General features: G+C 39.6%; 1 protein-coding gene across 24 annotated transcripts in view; it reads left to right on the top strand.

The window, feature by feature from the left end:
• Trim9 (tripartite motif containing 9) overlaps window positions 1–14,434 on the top strand; it is a 98,391-nt gene extending 83,957 nt beyond the window's left edge. For 5 of the 24 annotated variants that reach the window (XM_076848299.2, XM_076848292.2, XM_076848297.2 and 2 more), the window contains 3 exons: window positions 9,668–9,971; window positions 12,227–12,389; window positions 14,372–14,434. In XM_076848299.2, the coding sequence (XP_076704414.1) occupies window positions 9,668–9,971; window positions 12,227–12,389; window positions 14,372–14,434 (530 nt within the window). Of the gene's footprint in view, window positions 1–5,627; window positions 5,817–8,357; window positions 8,400–8,810; window positions 8,835–9,667; window positions 9,972–12,226; window positions 12,390–14,371 lie in introns of all 24 variants that reach the window. The other 19 variants (XM_076848287.2, XM_076848276.2, XM_076848275.2 and 16 more) reach the window with 12 other exon arrangements.
• Window positions 14,435–25,686: the final 11,252 nt, after the last annotated feature.

Raw genomic sequence — 25,686 nt, 5'->3', positions numbered from 1 at the left:
GGCATAAACTTCACCTTTTGTGAACTCCCAAGACACAGAAGAGCAACAACAGGGCTTTTTCAACCCAAATTTTATCTACCATAAATCGATCCTGCTATAGTCTAAATTCCATCCCACCACAACTACCAGTGTGACCTGGATATTCCCTTGGCCTCTCTGGACATCAATTTTCTCATCTGTAAAACTAGGAACTTGGAACAGATGACCTCTAAGTTCTTTGCAATTCGTACCTTTGTGGCTTGTCTCCTTAAATTTGCTGTGGAAAGCTGTTAACTATTCCAGAGAATACTATGAAGAGATATTAGATACCTCCAAGGATCTGTGAGTCTTACAGTTCTGCCTATGACACCAGAAGTTCAACACTATAGCAGATAGTGAATAAAGGATCATATAAGGAAAAGTAAATGGCTCACTGAGCATCTGGGCCTCTCCAAAAATAATTAAGTTAAGGGACTGGGTTGTGGCTCAGCAGTACAGAGCTTGCCTAGCACGTGGAGGGTGCTGGGTTTGATCCTCAGCATCACATAAAAACAAAATAAAGGTATGGCGTCCAACTACAACTAAAACAAAATATTAAAAATATTAAAAGAACATTAATTTCTAGAACAAAAGCCTAAAGGTAGATCAATCATACCTGACCAAATTTGGGTAAATTTTGCAAAATGAAAGTCATAATGATAGGTTTCACACCCAGAGAGAGACTTTGTTCCTTTTAGTTTTGACAACATACATTATATCCCAAGAAATTTCCTGAAATTTTTCCACAGGACTATATTGGATCCAGACTCTATATTTGGTTCTAGAGCATATGCTTGACAGTCAACATTCTGAGGAACAGTTGAGTCCTTTGGAATCTTGGATATCTAATTGAAATATAGGAATTTTCAGTTCTCCTAATGATAGTTCCTGATAAATAATGCCATGGCATTCTAAATTAGAGTGATGAGGAACACAACCATCCTAGGCATAGCAAAGGCTGTTTTATTCTTTTAAAAGGAGGCTTTCAAAACAGATTTGTTTTTCACTTCTCAACTGCAATTAATGCCACACTTAAGAAAGCTTAAAATACCACCTTTTGTTATAAATTATGTACCACTTGGACATAAATTATGACTTTGGTTGCTTATTAGGTCATTGAAGAAAACTCAACCTCCTTCTTCATTCATTTCTTTTGTCTCTTAGAATCTTCCCAACAAAAGGAAATTATTTTAGAGCTGGCTTATAATTGAACTGAAACTCATCTTTAACACCATTTGTACAATTCTTAGTGACACATCTTGCTTTACTGTGCTCTAAAATACAACCACCATGTTGAACCAGGGCCCAAGGACTGCTTGGTTATGAAGCTGTTCACTATCAGACAGGACACCTTGGGGATTCCACTAGAACACAAAGAAACCTGAATTAGCATACACTGTCTTAAGAAACCTCTGTCAGTGTGCTTTTCCTCTTTGAGTCCCAAAAATAATACCTTAAAGACTGTACTTTACATTTTTATATTATTCTACACCTGTAGAAATCTTTCATACTCTGTATATGTTGGTCTAGAAATGCCACCCCTAGAAGTATAAAAACCAATCAATAATAAATAACACAGATTCTCTATATTATTATTCTTATAATCAGCTCTTCTGTCAGCTTCATGTACACCAATTGCTCAATTCTAATACAATGTCTAGCACATGATATGTGTTCAATAAGTGTCAGCTAATGAACAATTCAAAGAACTATACAAGCCAGGCACAGTGGCACATGACTGTAATCCCAATGATTTGGGAGGCTAAAATAAGAGAAGCACAAATTCAAGGCCAACTTCAACAATTTAGTGAGGCCTTATGTAACATAGTAAGATCCTGTCTCAAAATAAAAAATAAAAAGTGCTAGGGGTGCAGCTCAGTGGTAAAACATCACTGGGTTCAACCCCCAGTACAATCAATCAACCAATAGTAAACAGGAGAACTAACTACACAGTGAGCCAAGCAGAGTACACCACCTAGATATTTTTTTTTCTCCTTGAACCAAAGCCAGTAAAGAGTACACGTGATCCCCCAGCTGATCTTTATTTTCATAATTCTCGAATGCTTCTTTTAAGCAGAAGCCTCTGCCATTAGCTAGGTCTCTGCTCCAGAATCCAGCCAACCCCAGGTGAGAAGGGAAAGAAGTCCAGAGAACAGCAAGAGAAAAATGATGGTCATTGTCAGAGTAGAGGAAAGCACGTCTTGAAACATTTTCAGTCCCCATCTGAGAGTTATAGACATGCATGGAGGCTCTACATTCAGTCACTGGCATACTGTTTTCCACTCTACTTTCCCACTAAACTGCTTTCACTCAGCATAGCTCTTCAGCCCGGCAGGATCACTGCATGTAATGATAAGATATTAGCAATCTATTAAGGAGTTACTTGTCTTTCTCTGGAGATCCTATAAGCCAAAAAATCATCATCATCATCATCATCATCATCATCATCATCATCCTGGATAATTCAGCTGTGACCTGAAACATAGCTTCATATTCTACAAAAAATAACCTCATTCTTCTTTGTCTTGACTAATAAAATATTAATGACTAAGAAACATTTTCCATATCTCACTAGTTGTATTTTGAAGGGGAAGTGAGAACGTGAGATATACTTTCTTCTTGCATCCCATGGGATAACAGAATACACACTAGAGTAGTTCTGCATATGTTAAATATGACTTATCTGTGATTTGGCTAAGCCAGGTTGTGGCAATACCATTGTCAATATTATCATATTGTCTTTGGTTCATTCCTTTCCACATGTTCAGAGAGGTATGATCAGGAGCGTGAAGGATCTGAAATCCATACATAGAAGAACAGTTGGAAATAGACCACGCTTTAGCTCAGAAAAGGGAAAATTTAAAGAGGAGTGGTGGCTTGCCTCAAATACTTGAAGAACTATTTAATCTGTTCCATAAGGCCCCAGATGGTAGTGCTACAACTGGAGGACAGAGTTTCCCAAGGAATACATCCACGCAATACAAGCACTAACTACAGATTAGAGAAAGCTGGCTGGAGGTGACATTTCTTATCCCAGGGCACTTCAAGGGAAGAATGATGGTTCCTCCTCAAATGTTGAGATAAGGATCTTCCTTCTGAGACTTGCAATCTAAGATAACATGAAGTGGCATAGGTGACCTGAAGGCAACTGATCAAACACTTGCACATGTACCCATGCCCATGAGGAGCAGTGTGAAGGGAGAAGTGCCTGTCTAGTCTGGCTGGAATCAGGTGGACAGTGTTCTCCCAATTCATTTGGAAAATTCTCATGGCAAGGCAGAATGATGATGATGATGGTGGTGGTGGTAGTGGTGGTGGTGGTGATATAGAAGCAACTTAGAAGAAATGGGTAAGAATGAAGATGTCAGGAATGGGAGGCCCTAGTTGGGGAGAATTTAAAAACCTCAAAAAATAAAAATGGAATGTTTAGATAACATGGATATTAAATGTTTTCCTGAGCAGAGGGCAGAGTCCAAAAGTAAGAGGAGTCAAGGAAAATTGGGTCATTGATAAACAATGGATCCACAAAAAAGGATAAGACAATAATCATTTGAGTGTCAAGTTGTTAATCCCAGGAGTAGCCATAGCTACCGTCAGCCCCCATCCCACAAAGTGGTGCCCTTGCCAATCCTTAAGTTCTCCTTCCTGTGCTGAAAGTAGAAAAGGTGAGTATGACTCAGGATGGTCATATGCTTCCCCAGTTCTGGATTCTGTACCCATCTCATCATGGGTTTACAGATAATTGCTTGAGGATTCAAAATGCTCCAAAATTCATCTTACCACGTATGCATTTTCCCTTAATTTTGAAGCAAGAAGTATTTTCAATATAATGAATTGAGAGTCATTTCAAGGAAATTCTTTTTAATACAAAATCTTTTACAGGCTGGGGTTGTGGCTCAGTGTAGAGAGCTTACCTAGCATGGGTAAAGCACTGGGTTGGATTATCACCAATGCATACAAGTAAATAAAATAAAAATAAAGTTCATCCACAACTAATATATATATCTTTTACTGATAAAATTATAGCTGTAAAGGCCTATCTCATTAAAAGCCCATGTCTGTTGGTGGTGCTATATTATAGTTCAAATCTTTCCCATTAAACTTAGAGGATAATTTCCCCCTTAAGTTGATTATAACATAATTGATTTTTATAGATAATAATTTTTGATGTATCATATCTGAACAAAGAAAGGATTTTATATGCCAATTCATCCGAATCATATGAAGTCTAGGTAGAAGTTTTGGAAGCATAAAGCCTTAACTCCATAAATAGCAATTCCTTTTCTCTGAGATCTGGTTTATACTTAGGAAAAAAAAAATCTTGCCCTAAGGATAATTCTAAAGTATGGAAAGCTAATTTTAATATTGTGAGTTCAGAAATGAAAATGAAACTGCTTCTTGGCAGTATTAGAACTTGCCAACACCCTTGTTCTGAGCTCCTCAAATAGGATCACGTTGGTCCCACTCACACTGCAGTTATTTTTTGCCTAAACATGCACAGAGTAGCATTTTGACAGGAAAAGGGCATGCCCAAAGAGGAGCTGCTAACAGACTCAAGCCAGAAAAGCACTCCCAGTAATACCTGCTGGCCACCAAAACAAAATTATTTTTTCAAAAGATGAAAGTTCCCTTGGGGTTTTGGACACAAAACTTTCATGTCCTGAATTTTTTCTATTAAACTGAGTGTTAAGAAGACTCCAATTGGTGAATGATTCATTTCTGACAAAACCATATCACTGCATAGATAGCTATTGTTTGACAAGTGAAAGAAGTCGTTTTTACTTAGTAGAGAAGCTAACTCACAACCATCTAAAGTTAGACCAAGTAATTGATTAAGTTCTTACTCTGGTATAATGATCTTCAATACCAGACAGGACTATTTGAAAAGAAACAGAGACACTTTACACCAATGCACCTCCCCACTGCCCATAGGCTATTTATAATTAGAGAACCAGAGAAGGTCAATGATGTTCCTAGGGTCTGAATAGAATTCAGAAGCAAAGGTAAGACTCCTCCCAGGTTACTTGTTGGGCCCTCTCTTAGGTCACCCCACATTTCCTCTCCTATTCAAAGATCAAGCCTTCAGTGTGCTATAATAGAAATCATCTCATCCATCCAGAAATGGAAAAAGACACATTAGCAGAGAAAGGAGGAAATACGAAACAGTTTGTAAAACTTATTGTCTCCTAAGTTAGAAACACTTTAAGAGATTTTTATTGAACACCCAGTAATTTGTTGGGGTAGCTGAAGCTGGTAAAGTAATAATCTCCTCTTGGTCAACAGTGGGTAAAATTGACCTCTGAAGTTTCTGAATTCAACTCTAAAAATATTTAATTTAAAGGAAAACTTCCAAAAGACTTTTTCTACCACCAAAAATTGGGGGAAATGAAAATAATTGTTAGTGATGTGAGAGGGCCTTGAGTCTAGGTCTTGGGTCCTGACCCGCTGAGAATTTCCTGCCAGCCCGCAGATACCTCAGCTTTGTTAATGTCTGCATGTGGCACCCTGCAAGACAGATGAGGCTTGTATGAATGCATTGTTAAGGCAGGTCTTGGGGAACCACAGGAAGCAGATTTCTGATCTCTAGTTTGCATTGATCTTACATTTAGACACAGACTCAGAAGAACAGACCCTCCCTTTTCCAGTGCCTTCGGAAAGATTGCCGCTTCGTAGAATGAGTCCTTTCTCCTCCACCCTTAATCTACAACCCAGCTTCCCCGGGAGATCCTACTTTGATTTTCGATCCTCACCCCACCAGCTGAGTTTGCATTCTTCTTTACAGTCTCTCAATACATCGGGTGAGCTGAGCTGTCAGACCTTTCCTCTTGATTTCTGTGCCTTGAAGGCATCTCTGAAATACCTGTTTTGTTCTTGCCATTCATGTGCGTGGTGAGGGGGATGAGCTAGTCTCTGTGTCTGTGGCCTGCTTCCAGTGTGAGGATCATTTGGATGATGGAGCTTTGTGGCGTTCTTGTTTGTGTGGCGAAAGGACCAACCATGGAGCTGTGATCCATGTGTGATGGCATTGGAAAGTGATGAGTGAAGTTGTTCTTTTTGCACAAGCTGGTAGCACCATGGATAACTTGCTGTCATCACATGCAGTGGCATAGCACGGCACAGGCGCTGGCTGAGTGGAGGCCGCAGTAGTAGCTGAGAGGTTTGCAACCCTTCTGTATCCAGGAAACCAGCTGTGTCTGGGAGACTGGATCAGTGCATCCAGCCTGGAGTGGTCTGATTAAACATAGACTCAAGAGATCTTTATTGACAAAATCAAATAAAAAGTGAAAACATGCCCACAGCAGAATGCATTGTACAAAGCAGGCAAACCAGAGAGCAGAGAGTGAAAGTATTTTCTGCAAAAGCCTGTATTCACTGGCAAGACAGCGGGCTCACGGCTGTTTTCCTAGCAAAGGGCAGGGACCACCACTGGCTGAATTAGAAATCCTTAACTCCTAATTCCAGATGCCCAAAGACCCAAAGCAATTCAAAAGTTCAGCCTCTGGGGAGTTTCCCTGGTTGTGACACAGGGCTTATGGTTGATTTCAGGGAAGCTAGACTTGTGTTACTTTGCAGTGAGCTACGTCTAGCAAATAGAATCTTAAAATATCTACAAATGCAGACCTATTTGATCTCTTCAGGACTATATTGTAATCATGGATACATATGATGCACATTTCACATTTCCAAAGGTTTCTTTTGGCTTTTATTTTTATTCTTTTGGCTCATCCCACATCCTGGAATGAAGAAGGCCACAGCATGACAGTGCAAAAAGGATGCAGGGACTCCAAGCTCTCTTGAAAATGATGTTTTTCTTTGTGCATTTGCGTTTCTTATTGTTTCTCTGTGCACTACTGGCTTCCCGACATGCTTTGTTATGGAACTCTCTTCACTTGTGTCTAATGTAATGAAATATTGTTATAGTCTTTGTAATGTATATTGTCTCAAGAATAAAATGAAATGTGGGTTTGGGGATATTTGACAGGTGTATTTAACAGCATTGTTCTAGTTGTATTGTGGAATCTTGAATGTATGTGTTTAAAGTAGTGTAAAAAGATTTCAGAATGTTCGTTTCAAAAAATGACTTGCAAAAGGCATGATTCATTTAAAAATTGGTAAAGCCCTGGTCAGATTCTACAAATTTATTTCCAAAGCTGGAAATAGAATTCAATTTTAAAACTCTGAATGTTCCATACTCACTGTGCTCTAACCCAGGAGTAGGAATCGAAGTGACAGTCAGTAGAAACCAAACATAAAAACCAGGCTGAGTGAAGTTAGCTAACCCAAAGTTAGGCCATAATCTTTACATTTTGTTTTTTAATTCAATTCTTTTCTTCAGTAAGTTGCTTTTCTAATTGTTGTAAATTCTTGTAAGTCAGTGAATTATCCTTTAGTTGTTTTAGAAAGTGGCATGTAAAGACCTTACTAAATTGGAAAAATAAAACTACATGATCCTTTATCCTGTAGTGCTCATCAAGAGTACGTTTTCTAAATTAGTCCCTAACACCACTGGAAATTACAAGTCACACACCTTTGAACACTTTAAGACTAAACAGCCGTCCTTCATCTCCATACAACTCCTCATGTAGTGGGGGTTTGCAAACCTTTGGGAAGGGGACAGTTGAAAAAATTCCCCAGGTGACTCCGCTGTCTGAGATCACTCCCACTCCTATCCTCCCTGCTCCTCTCCCTCAGGGACAACTACCGATGTAACAAAACAATCTACAAAAAGAACATTAAATGTGAGTATTGCTACCAGTCAGACCAGCTGTTTGTAGTATATGTAACATTTTCAGATTTTTATTTTTAAAACATTCAGTTCACACCATTATTACTTATCAGATGCATTAACATATGGATTACATTACACATTTAATTATAGACGTATCATTGAACTTGGGCCTAAGTCAAAAGAAAGACTTTGGGGCATATCCAGAGTTAGAAATGCACACAATAATGCTAAGAGAGCACAGCTTCGATAAGATCCAATAATTTCTCCATTTTGATCGGGCATATTTTTCTCATATTTTTCTCAGTCAACCTTCTTAGTATGAAAATTCAGTGGATAAGATTGAACTTGAAAGATGATGAAAATTTAAGCTCCAGGATTTAGAATCAATTGGAGAAGACTTTATTAAAGAGTAAAAAGATGTAATTTTCATTTGAAAGAGCAGAGAAGCAATTTTTACCCAGCAAAGACAATGAACACAAAAAGGGCTTTGTTTTTTCATGAATCAGGCCTCTGGTGACTCCGTGCAGTCGGTGCTTTTTAAATGTGTACAAATATTTTTTATCAACCTGGCTGTTGTTTCATAGCTTTGATGTGTAGTATCTCTTTATAGGATGCAATTTTGAGACACAGTCTGCACCTTACTCTCAATTAGGCAAGTATACCTATTGTAATTGTTATCTTTGACTTATGTGACTGGTATGCTCAATTTCCTTCACAAAATAAATGGCAGCAGCTTATTTTATGTCAATAAAATTGTCTAATTGTCATTCTCACCCCTTTATGAGTTTTTCAAATTCTTAGAAAATGAAAAAAAATCTGTATTTTTAATGTTATATCTCAAAGCTTACTTTCCCCCCAGTTCTCTTATGCATCAGTGCAAAGCACTCTTTATGAGCATTAAATGTGGGTACTGCTACAAGTCAGACCAGCTGTTTGTAGTATTTGTAACATTTTCAGTGGATCCCTTTGTGGTATTAGTCTATCAAAAGAGACATGTTTTCTTATCAATGTCAATTTTGCTTCCTATTTCTCTCCCCCATGCCTTTCATTGGAATGACAACAGTTGACATTAAAAAGCTGTTGGCAGGTATGGAATAACCTTGTTCTATTACCAGTAGCAAAGACTGAAATGCATGTGAGGTGGCTTACAGGTTCAATAAGTCAGCAATTTCATCTCGCTGTAGTGTGTTATTTGTAGGCAGCATTTAGAATTGGGGGTACAGCAATGTATACAAAGACGTCCTTCTATCTATGCTTAATGTCCAAACTGCCTACTGCTCCAGCAGAACAGAGTACATATTAGTTTTAGGAGTAGCACATTTTCTAGTTAGGAAGGAAGAAACCTGTCCTATATTCAAATTACAATCATCCGTGGAAATTAGTTGATGTTGCTTATAGCCTCACAGCTTCTGAGCGGGCAGGAAAACCAAGAAAATTTTCAAAACAACTAGACATTAGCACTTCTGCCTAAGGGCTATTTCCTGATTTCATTCAGTGTGTTTTATCCCTCCTCCATCCAGGACTCTAGATCTAGCCTCCCTGCCTCAGGGGTTACACAGGCACTTTAGTGCATCCCCTCTCCCTTTATGTCTCTGGTGCACTGTTCTGCCAGTCACCAGAGGAAGGGACTTGCACCTTCCAAACTCGATGCTACTTCACTCCCGGATCACCCAGTTGGGAGTGCAGTCTGCGCCAGGTAACCCCTGCTGAATCGGTCGTGTGTCCTCCATCTGCTTCTGGTGCAGAGTACCAACTCCCAGGATGTGCCCCTGTCTGCTCACTTATGGCCCCTCTGGCCCCGGACACCTCCTTCCTGCATGGCAGCATGAAAACTTGACATGATGCTCCTCACCCACCCAGGGGTGTGTTTCAGCCTGTTGGATCTGCCTTAATAACCCAATTTCTTTCTATTGTTCTCAGTGGCATGGTTTGCTTTCGACCCTGGCTCTGCGCACTCGGACATCATCTTCTCCAACGACAACCTGACAGTGACCTGTAGTAGCTATGATGACCGGGTGGTCCTGGGGAAGACTGGCTTCTCCAAGGGAGTTCACTATTGGGAGCTAACGATAGATCGCTATGACAACCACCCGGATCCTGCCTTTGGCGTAGCTCGCATGGATGTGATGAAGGATGTGATGTTAGGAAAGGACGACAAAGCTTGGGCAATGTATGTGGACAATAACCGGAGCTGGTTCATGCACAACAACTCGCACACCAACAGGTACCCTGCAGCCCCAAACCAAGCCTTCTTCACGTTGGCTTCTGGTCACTGATGAGAACCCTGGTCCAAAGACCTGTTACATAGGTGACATTAAGAAAGGGACGGTAGTTTTCATTAAGTCACAAAAGAGATCCATTAAGCTGTGTCCATCTTGCAGGTGGACCTTTTTTGCATAATAATAATAATAGACATGTGCACTTTTCTTAGCCCTTTATTGCTATGTTACACCCAGGACTAGGAACTAGAGTCCCTAGGGAGATCCATTGTACAAAAACAATGCAAGATTCTAAAACCCAGGCCTATGACTTACCAGAAAAGTGCTTCCAGACAAAGTAATATTTGTTTTTCCCTATGTGGGTTTGCATATGCTCCAAGTTAGTTAAAAAAAAAAATCCATACAGGAGTATTTAATCTGAAGATTAAAATGAGACATAAAAAATTGCCTAACAGTGGAGGCACCAGAAAATAAAAGCCATTGTTCTTATTATTATCAATACTACTCCAAATAGAAGCAATGCATTGTACAAAATCTTCTTGATGCCAATTTGGGGAGCTTTGTTCTAAGACTTTCTTATTATTGTATGAATTCAGAGCACCCAGTTGCTAAAGAAGGAGAAAGTAGTGAGCTCCTTAAGGTTTTCCTCTATTACCAAAATATAGATAACTAGAAACCCAGAAACCCCTGGGTTTCTTTTTTCATTTGTTTGTGTTCTCTTCAAATGTAGTTTATCAAAAATTTCTGAGGCGAGAAGTGTCTTTTATGAACACTGGTTCACCTTAGTCTTAAAGATTCCTCAAGATACATTTGCATTGGTGTCTCTGAAAAAAAAAAAAAAAATCCAGTTGCATTTGGTCAGACCAAAGGAAAAGCAGGTCAGGCAGTGGTGGGATGACCAGTCTCTACCATTTTAACTTTTTCCTATATGTGCATCCCTGGCCCTTGTACTATAGACAGTAGATTCCTAGGGCCTCCTGTTCCCTGGGATATTTTCAATATATCTCCATTTGGGTGTGTATCTTTCACTATCACTTGAAGTGAGCACATACACCATTTCAACTTGATATCAAATCCTACGGATGTACGCAGTTGTCTTTAGTGATTTACCTTTAAGGGAACTCTAACACTAGATTCCTGATGCTGTTACCTCTGTACCATGATTAGCATCTTTTTTTTTTTTTTTTTTGAAGTGAAGGACTGAATAAGAACACAACCAACACACTATGCCGAGAAACACATTCTGAACACATGTGCCTGCATGCAAACTGCATGTCACTTGTGCTGTCTGTGTTAAACCTGTGAATAACGAGATGCGGCTTGTAAACCTGTCTTTTAATGGCTGTGTACAGTCTGTATTCTGCATGCAAGAGGAAATGAATTGTGTTTTTAAATTTTTGTGCTCTGCTGAGATGAGGATGAAGTTCAGTATTGCTAAGTCTCAAAAAGGAAGGGAAGACAAATCTGATCACCCCTGTTTAATGGCGTTTGGTGAAACCATCAATTGAAGCGAAGACACAATTCTTTGTAAAAATGGCATTTATATGCAGGTTCCATAAAATCACTGCATTTCCTGTAGTATAATTACCTCTCTTTGCATGGAAGAATATTCTTAGATGTTGTCATTTTTCAGAGACCCTATAACTTCGTAATTCAAATTCAACATGCCAAAAAATTATTATCTTTCTGGAAAGAGTTCTACTATTTAATGGGAAGCAGAAGGCCCCAAATTCAACTTCCCATGCATATGTTTTAGGTTCAACCTAACTGCATCTTTATTTAGACTCTCAAATTAAGTCATTTTGTATTTAATGATGTTTAATTTCCACCATTTATGCAAAGTGTGCAATATAGCCAGAGTCTGAGCTCCGGCAGCCGAAAGACTATTGTTTTCCAGACCTTAGTGTTTTGTTTTCTACTGCTGCAGCTCATGGTAGGGACCCTGATGAACAAGTTCACTCTCAGCAATGCAGAGCAACCCACATACTCCCATCAGGAGCTGATTCCTCCCCCAAGGGAGTGGACGTTGGTAGAAGGCAAAAAGATCTTACCCCTTATACAGCACGGATATACGTACTGTACAATGATAGGTATACAGTATATCTGTGATATTTAAATTTTATGTGAAAGGAGGTGCTTACAGGAAAACTGGAGGCAAAACATTTAAACAGGTGGCAACAGATTGGCTTAACCATACAAAAAGGGGAGCTTTTAGAATGATAACAAGCAAATAAAACCCCATTTCTTTCTTTTCCCACAGAACGGAGGGAGGAATCACAAAAGGGGCCACCATTGGTGTCCTCCTCGACTTAAATAGAAAGACCTTGACATTTTTTATCAACGATGAACAGCAGGGTCCCATAGCATTTGAGAATGTGGAGGGCCTTTTCTTCCCTGCTGTCAGCCTAAACAGGAATGTGCAGGTAAGCCCCAAGCCCCTCTGGTGTAAGAACAGCTTCTTCTGGTTTCAAAGGCTGTCCCTGGGCTCAAGTCAAACCCCCAGAGCACAGAGCACAGGCATGGAGGAAAGGGGGAGAGAAGGGATCAGCACCACTAGTGGTGGAATTTCATAGCAGCATAGTCCTTCCTTATATTTTCAGTTTAGTTAACAATGTGTGGGAAACTGAAATCTGTTTTGTTCTATACATGGTTTGCTCTAGTTTCGTCTCTAAGTAGAGTGAAAGCCTTTAACAACTAACACAAAACCAATGAGATGACTTACACAGAGCTCTGTGAATGCCTGAGAAGAAGTGAAGATGTATGATTGAAGTATTCCTATGCTGAGCAGAAAATGCGAGCACTTTCTCTGCACTCCAGCTCTGCTAGGTGCTGTAGGAATAGAAACATGGAGTCTGCCTGGAACTCAGTTACTTAGGATTTATTGTAGACATAAAACAACAGGTTCTCCTCATTCAGTCATTCAGTAAAAATATATGGAGTACTTTTAACATACCAGGCACTATTATACATATCTGGTATACATCAGTGGGAGAAAAGAGCAGATAATTACCTTAACCTCCTAAAGCTCTGTTCCAGTTATAGAAAACAAACAGTAAAAAATAAGCACAATGATATTAATTATATGGTGGTTAGAAAGTAAAAAGTGTGATGGAGAAAAGGCTGGGTCAGGGAATACAGAGTACTGGGACTTGTGGGGAGGGGAGCAGAGGGGTTTACAGTCTTAATGAGGATGTCCAGTGTAGGCTGGCCCTAATGCAATAACGGGTGAAGTGACCCTTACAGGGGTGGAGTGAGCTATGTGGAGAGTTCCATGGAGAAGAAACAGCCTTTGCAAAATCTCTGTGGCATGAAGAGCCCAAATGGACAGGGAAGGGCAAAGAGCCTGGTGGGTTGGGGCAGCAGGCAGCAGGAGAGGAGGATCAGAGCCATGCAGGGGTGGAGGCTGTGCACTGCCAGCCACTGTTGGGACTTGTGATCTCACCGTCCTCCTGAGCTGGGCCTCTCATTAACAACCGTGAACCTCTGTCAGCAAATAGCTCCTTAAGATAAGACTTGAGAATCCTATCTTAAGATATTTTTAAAAATCAGTGTTGTCTATCAATATGAACAGTAAAACTGATTGGAGCCCAGTGACTCCTGCCCTTCTTTTCTTTATGCAAGTAGATGGAGTTTTCTGGGAGGCTAGAATCTAATCTTTCAGAGTTTATCTTCTACATAGGAAGAAAGAAAACTACAAATTTCCCTATAAGTAAATCTCAGAAGAAAAAAAACACCACTCAACGTTTTCAAATTTTCAGCCATTTTCCTTCCAAAGAAGATCATACTACATGCTCTATAGGGGTTTCCAGGATGTTCTGAGTATCTTTAGACTAAAGACTCTTGGGTGGGGAAGCCAAGGACAAAAAGGAGGAAAATGATAGTACTGCATGAAATAGTTCTAGTCTTGCCCATGGAGGTTTGAGTCTGAACAGAAACTACGGCCAAGTTTCTTCATAACTGGCAAACAATTGTCCATGCAATCCCAGTGAGGTTTTATCCCCCCAGCCCTGGAATAACTAGTAGGCTAGCAGTAAGGGAGGAGTCTTCTCTGCTGATCTGTCCTCTATCCATGGATTCAACGGTGCTCACTGAGGTGAAGCCAGTGGGTTTACTACCTGCAAATCAGTGTCTTTGATCATAAGGTACACAGTCTCTCAGAATAAAAGAAGCAGGTGGCTGAGAACCAGATTATTAAATATCGTCAGAATTTGAGAGCCCCCCATGATAGCCAGGCTGTTGCCACAGCTAGAATTCTGCTAGAATCCTCCTTACTGTCTACTGGAATCAACTGAAGAGAAACAGATAGACCCCTTTTTAAATTAATAGCACACCCACTATGCACTGTGTTGGGGGGGAAGGGGTTAACCGCGGTGTATTGCAGAACTCACAGTCTCCTCCCCACCAGGTCACACTTCACACTGGGCTCCCAGTCCCTGACTTCTACTCCAGCAGAGCATCCATAGCCTAAGGACGTGCTGTGGAGGCACCAGCTGCCTGTTTCCTCTGCCTGAGAGAGAGAGAGAGAGAGAGAGAGAGAGCAAGTCAGCAAGGAGCTCCGCCAGCCTCGGCCAAGAGCAGAGTTGGCAGAAGAGGGAGAAGGAGGAAAGAACAGCTGGTCCTCTAGAGCTCTGCCCCTTTCCCTCCAGCCTCTCCACCCTCGCCATGCCTGTGTGCGCTTCCACGTCTAGCAATCTAACCAACAAAGGACCTAGACAGCCCACCACCTCACTTCCTTTCCGCTCCCAGGTTTTGCTTTTATTTAACTTAGTTTTTTTATATAGGTGAGTTCACTCCATTTCTTTTCTGAACATGATATTGGTGACTTACAGAACTGGTACTGCCGAGAAAAAAATTCTCCTAATAACTTTTTTCTTAAGCTTTCAGTCAAACAATGAAGTTGCAGAAGGAGGTAGAGAAGAATGAGCTGAATTTAGAACTTTGCAGTTTACCTCCTAGAATGTTCTTGCCCTCATACCTCTCATGCCGTGCTAGGTCTGCATAGCTAACCTTAGAGAGGTGGGCAGAGTGAGTCTATCATGGAGAAGTTTTACTACCCATTGAAGCACAAAAATATCAACTACACAGGTTCACACCAGGGTAGGATCATTAGGATAGCCCAATCAGTAGGACAGGCCAGCAACCCTGGCCACTATACGAACCTGGAAGGTCTCTAGACAGAGGCAGACCAGGGGATTTCATGATTTGATTCATTTATTTAATACAAGTTTTTAATTGAGAAACTACTATGGACCAGGCACTGTTCCAGACACTAGAACCCTATGTTCTAGACACTGTGGAAACATGGGATGAACAGACAGGCATAGCCTCTGCCCCATTGGAGCTTATATTCTAGTTGGAGAACAAAGCAAAAATTAAGTAATTACAAATTGTTTTAAGTACAGAAAGGAAGTAGACAAAGGTCAAAGAGCCTTGTCAGAAAGGTCTTTCAGGCTCCCTAGTTGATGCTAAAAACCCACACATTCTGGCCATCACACCAGAAATGTACCAACTCAATGCCTTTTCAACTGCCCTCTTTTAATTATGTCCTGCTGCTACTCATCACAGAGCCCTTCTTTGGTAGAAATGACGTCGTCATTCTTAGATACCAAGCCTTAAAAACGGTTAAGAAATAAATGGTGAGCAGAGGGCAGAAGGCCCATGCTCAGTAATAGGGGATCTTAAGTTGCGGTCCACAGCATTCACACTCTCAGGATAAACATCTACCTGTGTGCTACCTGTGCCTATTACAAAAAAAACTCCATCCACTCTGCTGCCATCCACAGCCCGACTTTCTGGGGTAGTTCAAATAATGTTTGGATAAGATTTTTGTTACTAGTTGTTACTAGGACTGACGGCAGAATAATAAGGCTTATTACTTCTATAGAGGGAGACACTTACCCTTCAGATTCTTTAGTTTGACATGAAGTTGTAGAAAGTGTAGGACCTGGAGGAAAAAGGTCTAGTTGGTTGTCTAAATATTTTCCAGCGAGCCAAAAATTCACCATGAAAAAATAAAAAAAACAAGAATAACAAAAAGAAGGGGAAAAGGTAAGAAGGGAAAACTAATAAAGTCTTGGCAAAAGGTAATATATGTAAATAGCTACTTTACTATTATTTACTTTTATGCTTCTTTTACTTAGATTATTTCTATCAGTTATAATGTTTTTCTAATTGGAAGCTAATTTATTGAACGGGTGCTATCCTATCTATCGGTCTTGGTTTTCCATGGCTACAAAACACTGTTGCAGGACAACACTGGTTTGATATTTGATTTGTGCTCCAATGAGACTCGATGGCTGGGCCGCTGTAGACTCATAGTTGTTCTCATTCTTTATTAAATTCATCCTGCTAATTAGATTTCTAGTGGCTCATAACATGTAGTTTACACTGAATTGCAATGATAGATGCATATGGCTACTGTACTAGAAAAAAATCATTTCCTGTGCCAATAAATGATTTTTATGAAAGCACAAAATGTCTCTGTAGAATTTCTTAGTTTTTATTTATTTGGGTTATAATTCACCTTTGTTGGGACAATATTTCTTCAGTAAACTGTAACTGGAAAATCCAAAGCTCTTGAAAGCACATGCTTTCCACTGTCTTCCCTCATGAGCCTGCACCACCCCCAGGCTCACTCATTCCTGAACCTTAGTTGGATGTGACAGGTCCACAGTTCAGCTGTGTTGGGGGTCTGCCTCCCAACACTGGGGACCTATTTTAACAAACCTGCTTCTAAAAGAGCCACAAGCTTGTGCTGCAAAACATCAAGTCACTAACTTGGTCAAATCTGGTTCCTGGAGCATTTTCTAGAAGAGCTAATTGTTTTTAAATGATGGTGCAATTGTTTTTAAATAATAACTTTTCAATCTCCCTTACATTGTTAGGGATAAACTGTTTCTTATTAAAAGAAAACATGACTTTGATAAACTGTTTCTTATTAAAAGAAAACATGACTTAAAAGTACATCATCTGGGGATGGTGATGTGGCTCAAGCGGTAGCGTGCTCGCCTGGCATGCGTGCGGCCCAGGTTCGATCCTCAGCACCACATACAAAGAAAGATGTTGTGTCCGCTGAAAACTAAAAAATAAATATTAAAAAATTCTCTCTCTCTCTCTCTCTCTCTCTCTCTCTCTCCCTCCCTTCCTCCCTCCCTCCCTCCCTCTCCTCTCTCTCTTAAAAAAAAAAAAAAAAGTACATCATCTGGACTATAATCTCAGCAGACAGGACACATTGGTAACAGTACTCTCTGTCCATCCCAGTTTCTGCATATTCCTCTCTCCTTACACCCAACTGGGAGAGATTTTTCTTCTTCCTCTATTTGTCCTCTCTCCTCCCAGTTTTCTTCTCCCCCATTCACTACCTAATGGAACTCATCCGCTATTTTTTGTTTTATCATGGTCCTAAAATTAATGAACATTCTGACCCTCAGTATTTCCTTATAGGAATGATTAAAGAGTGATTTGCAAAAAAAAAAGAAAGAAAAATCCAATTTTATGGAACTGACTTCCTATTTTTTCTGCCTCTAAAGTGTGCATTCATCTTTTGCCTATCAATTTGACTCACAGATAAGAAAGAAGGGCTTGCTATTGAATCAAGACTTCCAGTTAGAATCAAGGGAACTATAATAATTAAAGATGTTCTCAGATCGCACTACCTCACAATTTATAGGAACATGCTAAAGACACATTCATGCACATATTCTCAAATATATGTGCTAGTTACTTCCACCAACCCTGGTGTTTAGGGAGCCATGAATCTGATATAATACATCACACACAACTAAGGCTACCTAAATCCTATATTTATTTAAAGAACCAGATTTTTAGATAAACATGGAATTGGGAGTACTAAAAATGTGAATGAACAACAAAAGCACACAATTAAATAGAAACATCAGTGAGGACCTTTCAACTTCTTACTGCCCCACTCACCCTGCCATAGCTGTGCTAACAAACACTGCAAAACCATATATGTGGGAGAAAAGGGGCCAAAACTTAATACAATTAGCTATTGGCAATGGTTTGTATAAGCATTGAAACAGATACTTTCAGAGGTGAATATATGACATGTGAATTATATCTCAGTCAACATGAAAACAAACAAACAAACAAACAAACAAACAAAACCCATCACAACACTCAAAGGTTCTCCTGAGCAAGAAAAAAAGTACATGAGGGCACTGAGGCCCTTCTTAGGCCCATCAGACCCTACAGCCTCCTTTCACCAAGGGTGTGCTATGACCTGGTCACTACTACATTATCATCCACATCCTCCATGGGCAATGGAATCAGGATCACTCTGTGTGGTTTAGGCTGACAATGAAAAGACCACACTGACACGGAAGTACTTTATTCACTGAGTGGAGCTCGGGATGGCTCTGAAACCTCAGGGGTCTTCTTCCACACTGGAATGCAAGAGCGCAAGACAGCAAGTACACCCAGAACCCCTCTATTTATTAGGGAAAAGACATTCAATAGAATATTCCACCCAAATAAGGCAGAGGATAAAATTTCAGAAGGGGGTAACGCTCAAGTCCATAGCTGAAGTACTTCCTTGCCAAGCGAAGGTAAGGCCCGCTTGCTTCACATCGTGTGTGTCATGTGATGCCAGTTCAATGCCCCCATTACTCAAGGCTGAGGAGGCATGCTTAGCTCATGCGCAGGGTGGCCCCTGGCACTACATGGCCAAGTTGGGCAAGCCCCTTTGTCTTACAAGTGCTCTCTTTATAGTTTGTTTCTGTTTCCCCGATCTGTCTAGATGTTCCTGTAGCCTCTCTCCTCTGAGACAAAACCCAAAACAGAGAAAAGCTATCAAGGACCTAGACCTAGACCTGACCTCCCAACCTTATCCTTCCTTTCTGTTTCCCCTATTCCCTTAGGTTATTAGTCAGTTTTTCATTGCTATAATGAAATACTGAGGCAGACTACTTTATAGAGAGAAGAGTTTATTTATCTCACTATTCTAGAGGCAGGAAGTCCAAAGAGCATGATGCAGATTTGGGGGAGGGCACCCCATGGCTATATCACGTCATGGCAGGAGTGCATGCATATCTCTGTGTCTATGTGGTCCCTTTCCCTCTCCTTATAAAGTCACCAGGATTTAACATGGAGATTCCACCCCAATAGATCTAACCTAATCACTTCCCAAAGGCCCCAACTCCAAACACCACAGTCAAATTAAATTTCCACCCTCCTAATACCATGAACATAAGACTTTGGGGCTTAAATTCTTGAATGATTCAGGGGTTACAAATCCACTAAAACCCAGAAATGCTCTCATTTACTTCCTCTTCCTATCTAGTGGAGATTACGTCCATATTTAGTTTTCAGTCTTCTTAAAAGGATATTTAATCTGTTCCTTTCCTTTAACACCACAGTAGTGGAGAGAATAGGGAATTGGCCATATTAAGAAAACAAGGTACATAGGTCTTACACATCCTTAGTAGTCATAAAACTTGCTCATATCTTTTTCTTACTCCCAGCAAGTAAAAATAAGCACGTTCTATGAAATTTAAGAGTTAATAGTTTGGTTAGTGTTTACTTATGATTTGGGTTTGATGTGTCCCCCATAAGTTCATGTATAAGATAATACAAGAATGTTCAAAGGTGAAATGATTAGATTGTGAGAGCTAAAACCTAATTGGTGGATTAATCCACTTGAATGGATTAACCAAGTGGTAAATGGTGGCTGGCAGATGTGGCTGGAGGAAAAAGGTCACTGAGGGTGTGCATATGGGGTTTATATTTTGTCCCTGGTGAGTGGAACTCTCTCTGCTTCATGGTTGCCATGTCCTGAACTGCTTTACCCTGACACATCCTTCCACCATGATGTTCTGATTCACCTTCGGCCCAGCGCAATGGAGTTGCCCACCGTAGACTGAACCTCTAATACCATGAGCCAAAATAAACTTTTCCTCCTCTAAGTTGTTCTCATCAGGTCTTTTGATCACAGTAACACAAAACTGACTAAAACAGTTTTATTGCCTTTTTTACCTAATATCTTTTTTTAAAAAAAAATTCTCTAATAACTGATGAAGATAGTAGATTATAATTTCCTGAAGATGCATGGAAAATGGTATATTTTAACTAATTGTTAACAACTCACAAATTAATATCTTTTAATATATTGCTATGATTTTAAATTTGTATGAAAAAGAAAACCCTAAAGCTAAAGAAACCAATTTGATAAGAGAAAGAGTCATGGAGCCATGAGTTATAAACTAATGTCTTTCAATCCTGCCTGAAACTCTCTCATAAGAACAATATATTCAATATGTATTTATATGTAGCCAATGACACATTTCAAGGCCCCTAGTGTATGCCTGAAGCCTGAAACCACAGATAATACCAAACCCCATAATTTAATTCCTTTTCTATCTTAACTAAGAATTTATAGTCATAGATTTTTTTTTATTTTTTTTTAATTTTATTTTATTTTTTTTGGTGGTGGTGGTGGGAATACCAGGGATTGAACTCAGGGATACTCAGCCACTGAGCCCTAATTTGTATTTTATTTAGAGACAGGGTCTCATTGAGTTGCTTAGAATCTTGCTTTTGCTGAGGCTTGCTTTGAACTCAAGATCTTCCTGCTTCAGCCTCCCAAGCAGCCAGGATTACAAGCATGCACTACTGCACTTGGCATAGTCATAGATTTTGCAGTTTAAAGTGCAGCAGAAAAACTAGCACAGATTTCTTTCTTCTTCACAATTTCATGGATTGAAGACTTGTTCTTTCTGTATGTAGATCTTTGCAACCTCTGCATCAGATTTTTTTTCCTTATTAATTGCAGAATTTTCACTTTTTCTGAGGGTAAAGCACATTATGGCTTCTCTTTAGTATATTTAAATCTCCAGTATCATTACTCCTGCACTTTGGGGGCTATTGTTTTAAAAAAGGTTATTTCCATGCAAGAACTGCAGTACCTCAAGGCAGTGGGCCTGATAACCAGGATGGCTACTAAGTAACTGATGTGGAAGTAGCATATACAGCGTGGATACACTGGAAAAGGAAAGATTCAGATCCAGGGTTGGACAGAGCTGGATGGCACAAAATTTTTACACTTTGCACACTTAAACAACCCTAAGGGTAGTGAAGTACAGTGATAGAGCACAGCATCCAACAGTGACTGTCTAGTTAAGGGTGTGCCAGCTTTGTGGCCTGCAGCAAGTAATGAAAACTCATCCATAGTTTCCATACTTCTAAAGAATTGAATGAAGTGATATAATATTAAACACTCAAAACAGTACCTTGCACATAACAAGTTTCTATGAATTATTAGGTATTACTAATCTATGTGTGATCTGTTAATGATTACCAAGATCCCAACTCAATTTCAGTACTGATTCCTCCCATCATATTCTTTGGTGACCATGTCTTTCTATGGAATTGGGTATTCCAAAGAATATCAAATTTATTAAATTGTTTCGCAAAAATTAATGGAAAAATGTAGGCCAAAAAAGTCTGAAAAAAGTAGTAACTTGTCTGAAAAGAACAATTTCAAAACAATAGTAATTGAAATGGTATAGTAATACTAAGATAAACTGCAGGATAACTCAAAAATTAAGATATTCGATGTTATATATTTGAAAATGTGTTCCTTTTCCAATTTTTCCTATCTTGGTACATGATACTTTTGTCCACACAGTTCCTTAAGTCAGCATTTTGGAACAATTCCAACAGCTTTCTCTTTTCCCCAATCTAATCCTATCAGTAAATAATGTCAGTGTCTTAACCCAAGACATTATATTAAAAAAAAAATTAAGATTTTTGCTGAGAATCACAAAGGAGGAAATGAAAATTTCCACCAGCTGACGGGGCTGACGAGATGAGCTGGGTTCAAAGGAGCTGGCTGCAACAACAATCTAAGAAAACAGCAAAGAAGCCACACAATACACAAACATGAATTTTGAGGGTGGGACTGCTCTGTGACCCCAAGGGTCAGCTCCACACTGGATAGCAAAGAGCAAGAGAAAGAGTGCACCTAAAACCTCTCTATTTATTAGGGAAAAATAATTAAATAGAATATTCCACCCAAATAAGGCAAAGGGTAGTGTTACAAGAAACAGGGGGTAGCCCAGTCCCATTGAGTGATGCCCAAACCTAGAACAGAGGCACTTCCTTGCCGAACGAAGGTAAGCCCCACTTGCTTCACACAGCATGCGATGCCAGTTCAATACCCTCATTACTCAAGGCCTGGGGGTGGGGGGGTGCTTAGCTCCAGTGCACAGCTGTACCTAACAGAAAATTATTTCAAAATGGTGAAAATATTACCCAAAATTTGGTTAACTGGGAAACAAATCTATGTTCCTAACCATATCATATTCCAGATATTAAGGTATTGTTGTAGGGTCAGACGAGGCAAGGCACCGAAGATAGCAGGAAACAGTTTTATTTGGCTGCAGCCAGGTTCAGAGGTCACAGTTTCTGCTATAATCAATACCCAGCATGTAAGGGGAGAGGCTCAGAAGTTCACAATCTGCAGAAGTTTACAATAAAGCAGCTTTTCTTTCACTATTTTGGGCAAGTTAACCCTTCAAGGACAACACCTGAGAAAGGAAGAGCTTCTTCTCCCCCTTTCTTTCCTCCCCCTGCCAGCTGTTACCATGGAGCCCAATTGGTATCTTCTCTTCTCTTAGGAAGGTAGACATCTCTGTCTACCTGTGAAGCCCAGCTCAAAGCCAGAGACCTTGTTTGCACATTTCTACAAACTACTATACTGGATACAAGTTTGTGAAAAACTAGTAAGGGGGTGTCCAGCACCTAGAATGCTGATTTCTTCCTGGCCAGTGGCCAAGTAAAACGGGGCAACACGAAAATAGGAAGTTTATCTACATTGAACTCTTTTGCAGAGACTCTTTTGCGGACAATCCCAAAATCAGCCATGGTGAAGATTTCGGGAGAAGCCCCGTTAAGACTTTTCTGTGGAGGAAGGGGGTGACACTACAGTATCAAACATAAAATATTTAAAACCTTAATAACGACAAGAGAGTGCAAATATTTATCTGATCTTTCTCAAGTAGGCTGAGTCACTGTGAAATAGTTTATGCAATAGTCTCCTCAATTTTCTCAAACTCCTCTCCAACCTCTCTACTCCTCTCCATATAGCATAGTCATCTGTTTTCTTTTTAATTAACTCTACCCATCTTCAGGCAGTCTAAACCCATTTCTGGAACTGATGATTTATTGTATTTATTGATTCATCATTATGCCACTATTTAACAAACTCCTTCAAAAGAAAGACAAAGGCATTAAATATGAATTATTTTCCATTCTGTTTCTAGACTGTTTTCAACCTAGTAGCTAATGAGTTCATAATGAGCAAGTCATCTGCAGCAAATGAGGACCCTGATGGTTCCTACTGCAGTGCTGATCTTCATATTGATCTCAATACATCTTCTTAATTGCCTGGTGGGCAGCAGGGCTGTCATATGTAAAATAAATCTCCAGCTTTACTTATTAGGCAGGGTTAAAATGAAAAGTAGTTGAAAGTTAATTGCAACTTCTCAAGAGGTTGGTTTCATTGTTAGCATTTTGGCAGAAATGGTGGGCTTTGCAGAATATACACTTTAACTAGGTTATAGCTATGCACCTGATATACCAGCAGAAAGACCACAGATGTCTTCATCAGAAAGAAACCAGTCTTAAACACTCCTGAGGTCCAACTGAAATTCCATGCCACAATCAAATTCCACATCTTCTAGATTTCAACTCTGACCACAAATTGAAACCCCATGTAGTTTCCACTTGTAACACATTCACTGCAGGGAAATAAGCTGAGGGGACACTCTTCCCTGAACTCAAGCATCTGCTTTCCATGTCTTGGGATGGGAAAAAGGAAGAGTCCTAATGGATTGTATGAATGAGAATGAGAGCCGGTTCAGGGGGAATTGAGATGCCAAATCAGGGGCCCACAGGGACCCCAAGGTACAGGATATAGGAGTGCACTCAATAAAGAGCATATCCCTGTGCATTTCTTTCTTCTTTTTTTTTTTAGAATTTTTTTTAATATTTATTTATTTTTTTTAGTTTTCAGCGGACACAACATCTTTGTTTGTATGTGGTGCTGAGGATCGAACCCGGGCCGCACGCATGCCAGGCGAGTGCGCTACCGCTTGAGCCACATCCCTGTGCATTTCACCCCAAGCTTTTTAATTTTCTTTTTCTTCCCCAATTTGGAAGTCTTTAGGTCTCTGACAGTAACTAAAGGAATGAAATAATTCCTGGGGCACTTTCCTAGAATAAACTCTCAAAAACACTACAAAGGAGAACAATTAAGGAACATCAGTTCTTCCACAAACCTTGTCTAACTCAATATGACATTTTTCATGGTCGGAATTCCTCTGGGATTAGAGTAATAACAACTTCTTATTTTTTTTTTAATCTTTTTTTTTTCACATTTAACTTCTCTCCAAGCAATACACATCTTACAACATATGTCAGAAGGAACTCTCCAGGCACGGGTAACATGGTAGTTCTCAATTTCTGCAGCATACTAGGGGACTTGAAAAATACTGACGTAGCAGAGCATGGTGGCACACACCTGTAATCCCAGCTGCTCCAGAGGCTGAGGCAGAAGGACTGCAAGTTCAAAGTCAGCCTCAGAAATTTAGCAAGACCCTAAACAACTCAGTGAGACCCTGTCTCTGAATAAAATACAAAAATGGATGGGAATGTGGCTCAGTGTTTGAGCACCCTGGTTCAATTCCCAATACCGAGAGAGAGAGAGAGAGAGAGAGAGAGAGAGAGAGAGAGAGAAGAAAAAAGAAAAATACTGATGCAGACCAATAGTTTAATTGGTCTGGGATGCAACCGAGAATCCGCATTTTTGTAAGTTCTCTAGATAATTCTAAAGTGCATCTGGGGTTGAAAGCCCAGATATAAGGAATGAGTGGTGCATACACTCAGAAACAGTTTTTATTGCCTATATATTTGCAAAAATAATAAAATGGGGGTACCATTTCATCAGTCTTTCACTTCTGTTGAGTCATTTGCACTGATAGCTGGTAAGCTTAAATTCACCTCAAAATTATCATGTAAAAGGTCTTTTTAAGATTCTATTAAAATGCAGCATAGAAAAGGTATCATATATGTAAGAAATTAATAAACATACACTGGAAAATATAATTGAAGGCAGTAAAAATTGCCACCATATTGAGAACAGATCACAAATTTTTCAAATCCAGAAAAATTTGTTGACACCAACTGATTCTCCGAAGACTATCATTCAGATGTCCAAATCTGTCAAAAGCTTCCAGCTACTTTCCAGAAAAGTGCATTACTTCCAGTTTTTTATAGTTCAATTAATAGCAATAATACAAACAAAATAGCCAAAAGGAAGAGAAATACACAAAAAAATCCAACAGGATACTTTATTGAGCAGCATTATAGAAGCACTATTTGTCCTGATCATGTGCACTGGACATGCACATTATGTCATTACATAGAACTGCCAGAGGCCACACTCAATGGACATTTCAGACCCCTGACATGTTTGTTAGCCTAAAGAAAAATGTACCTCATATTTTTGAGGGGGTGGAGGGATACATCCAAGCTCTTAGTTAGGATTCTTAAAGTTTCATACATTTCATATTGTACTTGATTTTGGTTTTCTAAAAAAAAAAAAAAAGAAAAAAAGAAAGCTAATATTAAGTCAGTAGTGAATCTTATAATCTCTAACAAAATCCTCTTACAATTTAGGAATACCCTAACAAGTTGACACAT

Source organism: Callospermophilus lateralis, chromosome 3 (genome assembly GCF_048772815.1).
Source record: "Callospermophilus lateralis isolate mCalLat2 chromosome 3, mCalLat2.hap1, whole genome shotgun sequence".
In the NCBI taxonomy this organism is placed as follows: Eukaryota; Metazoa; Chordata; class Mammalia; order Rodentia; family Sciuridae; genus Callospermophilus; species Callospermophilus lateralis.
The sequence above is the reverse complement of the archived record's forward strand: the minus strand, read 5'-3'. Positions and strand labels throughout refer to the sequence as shown.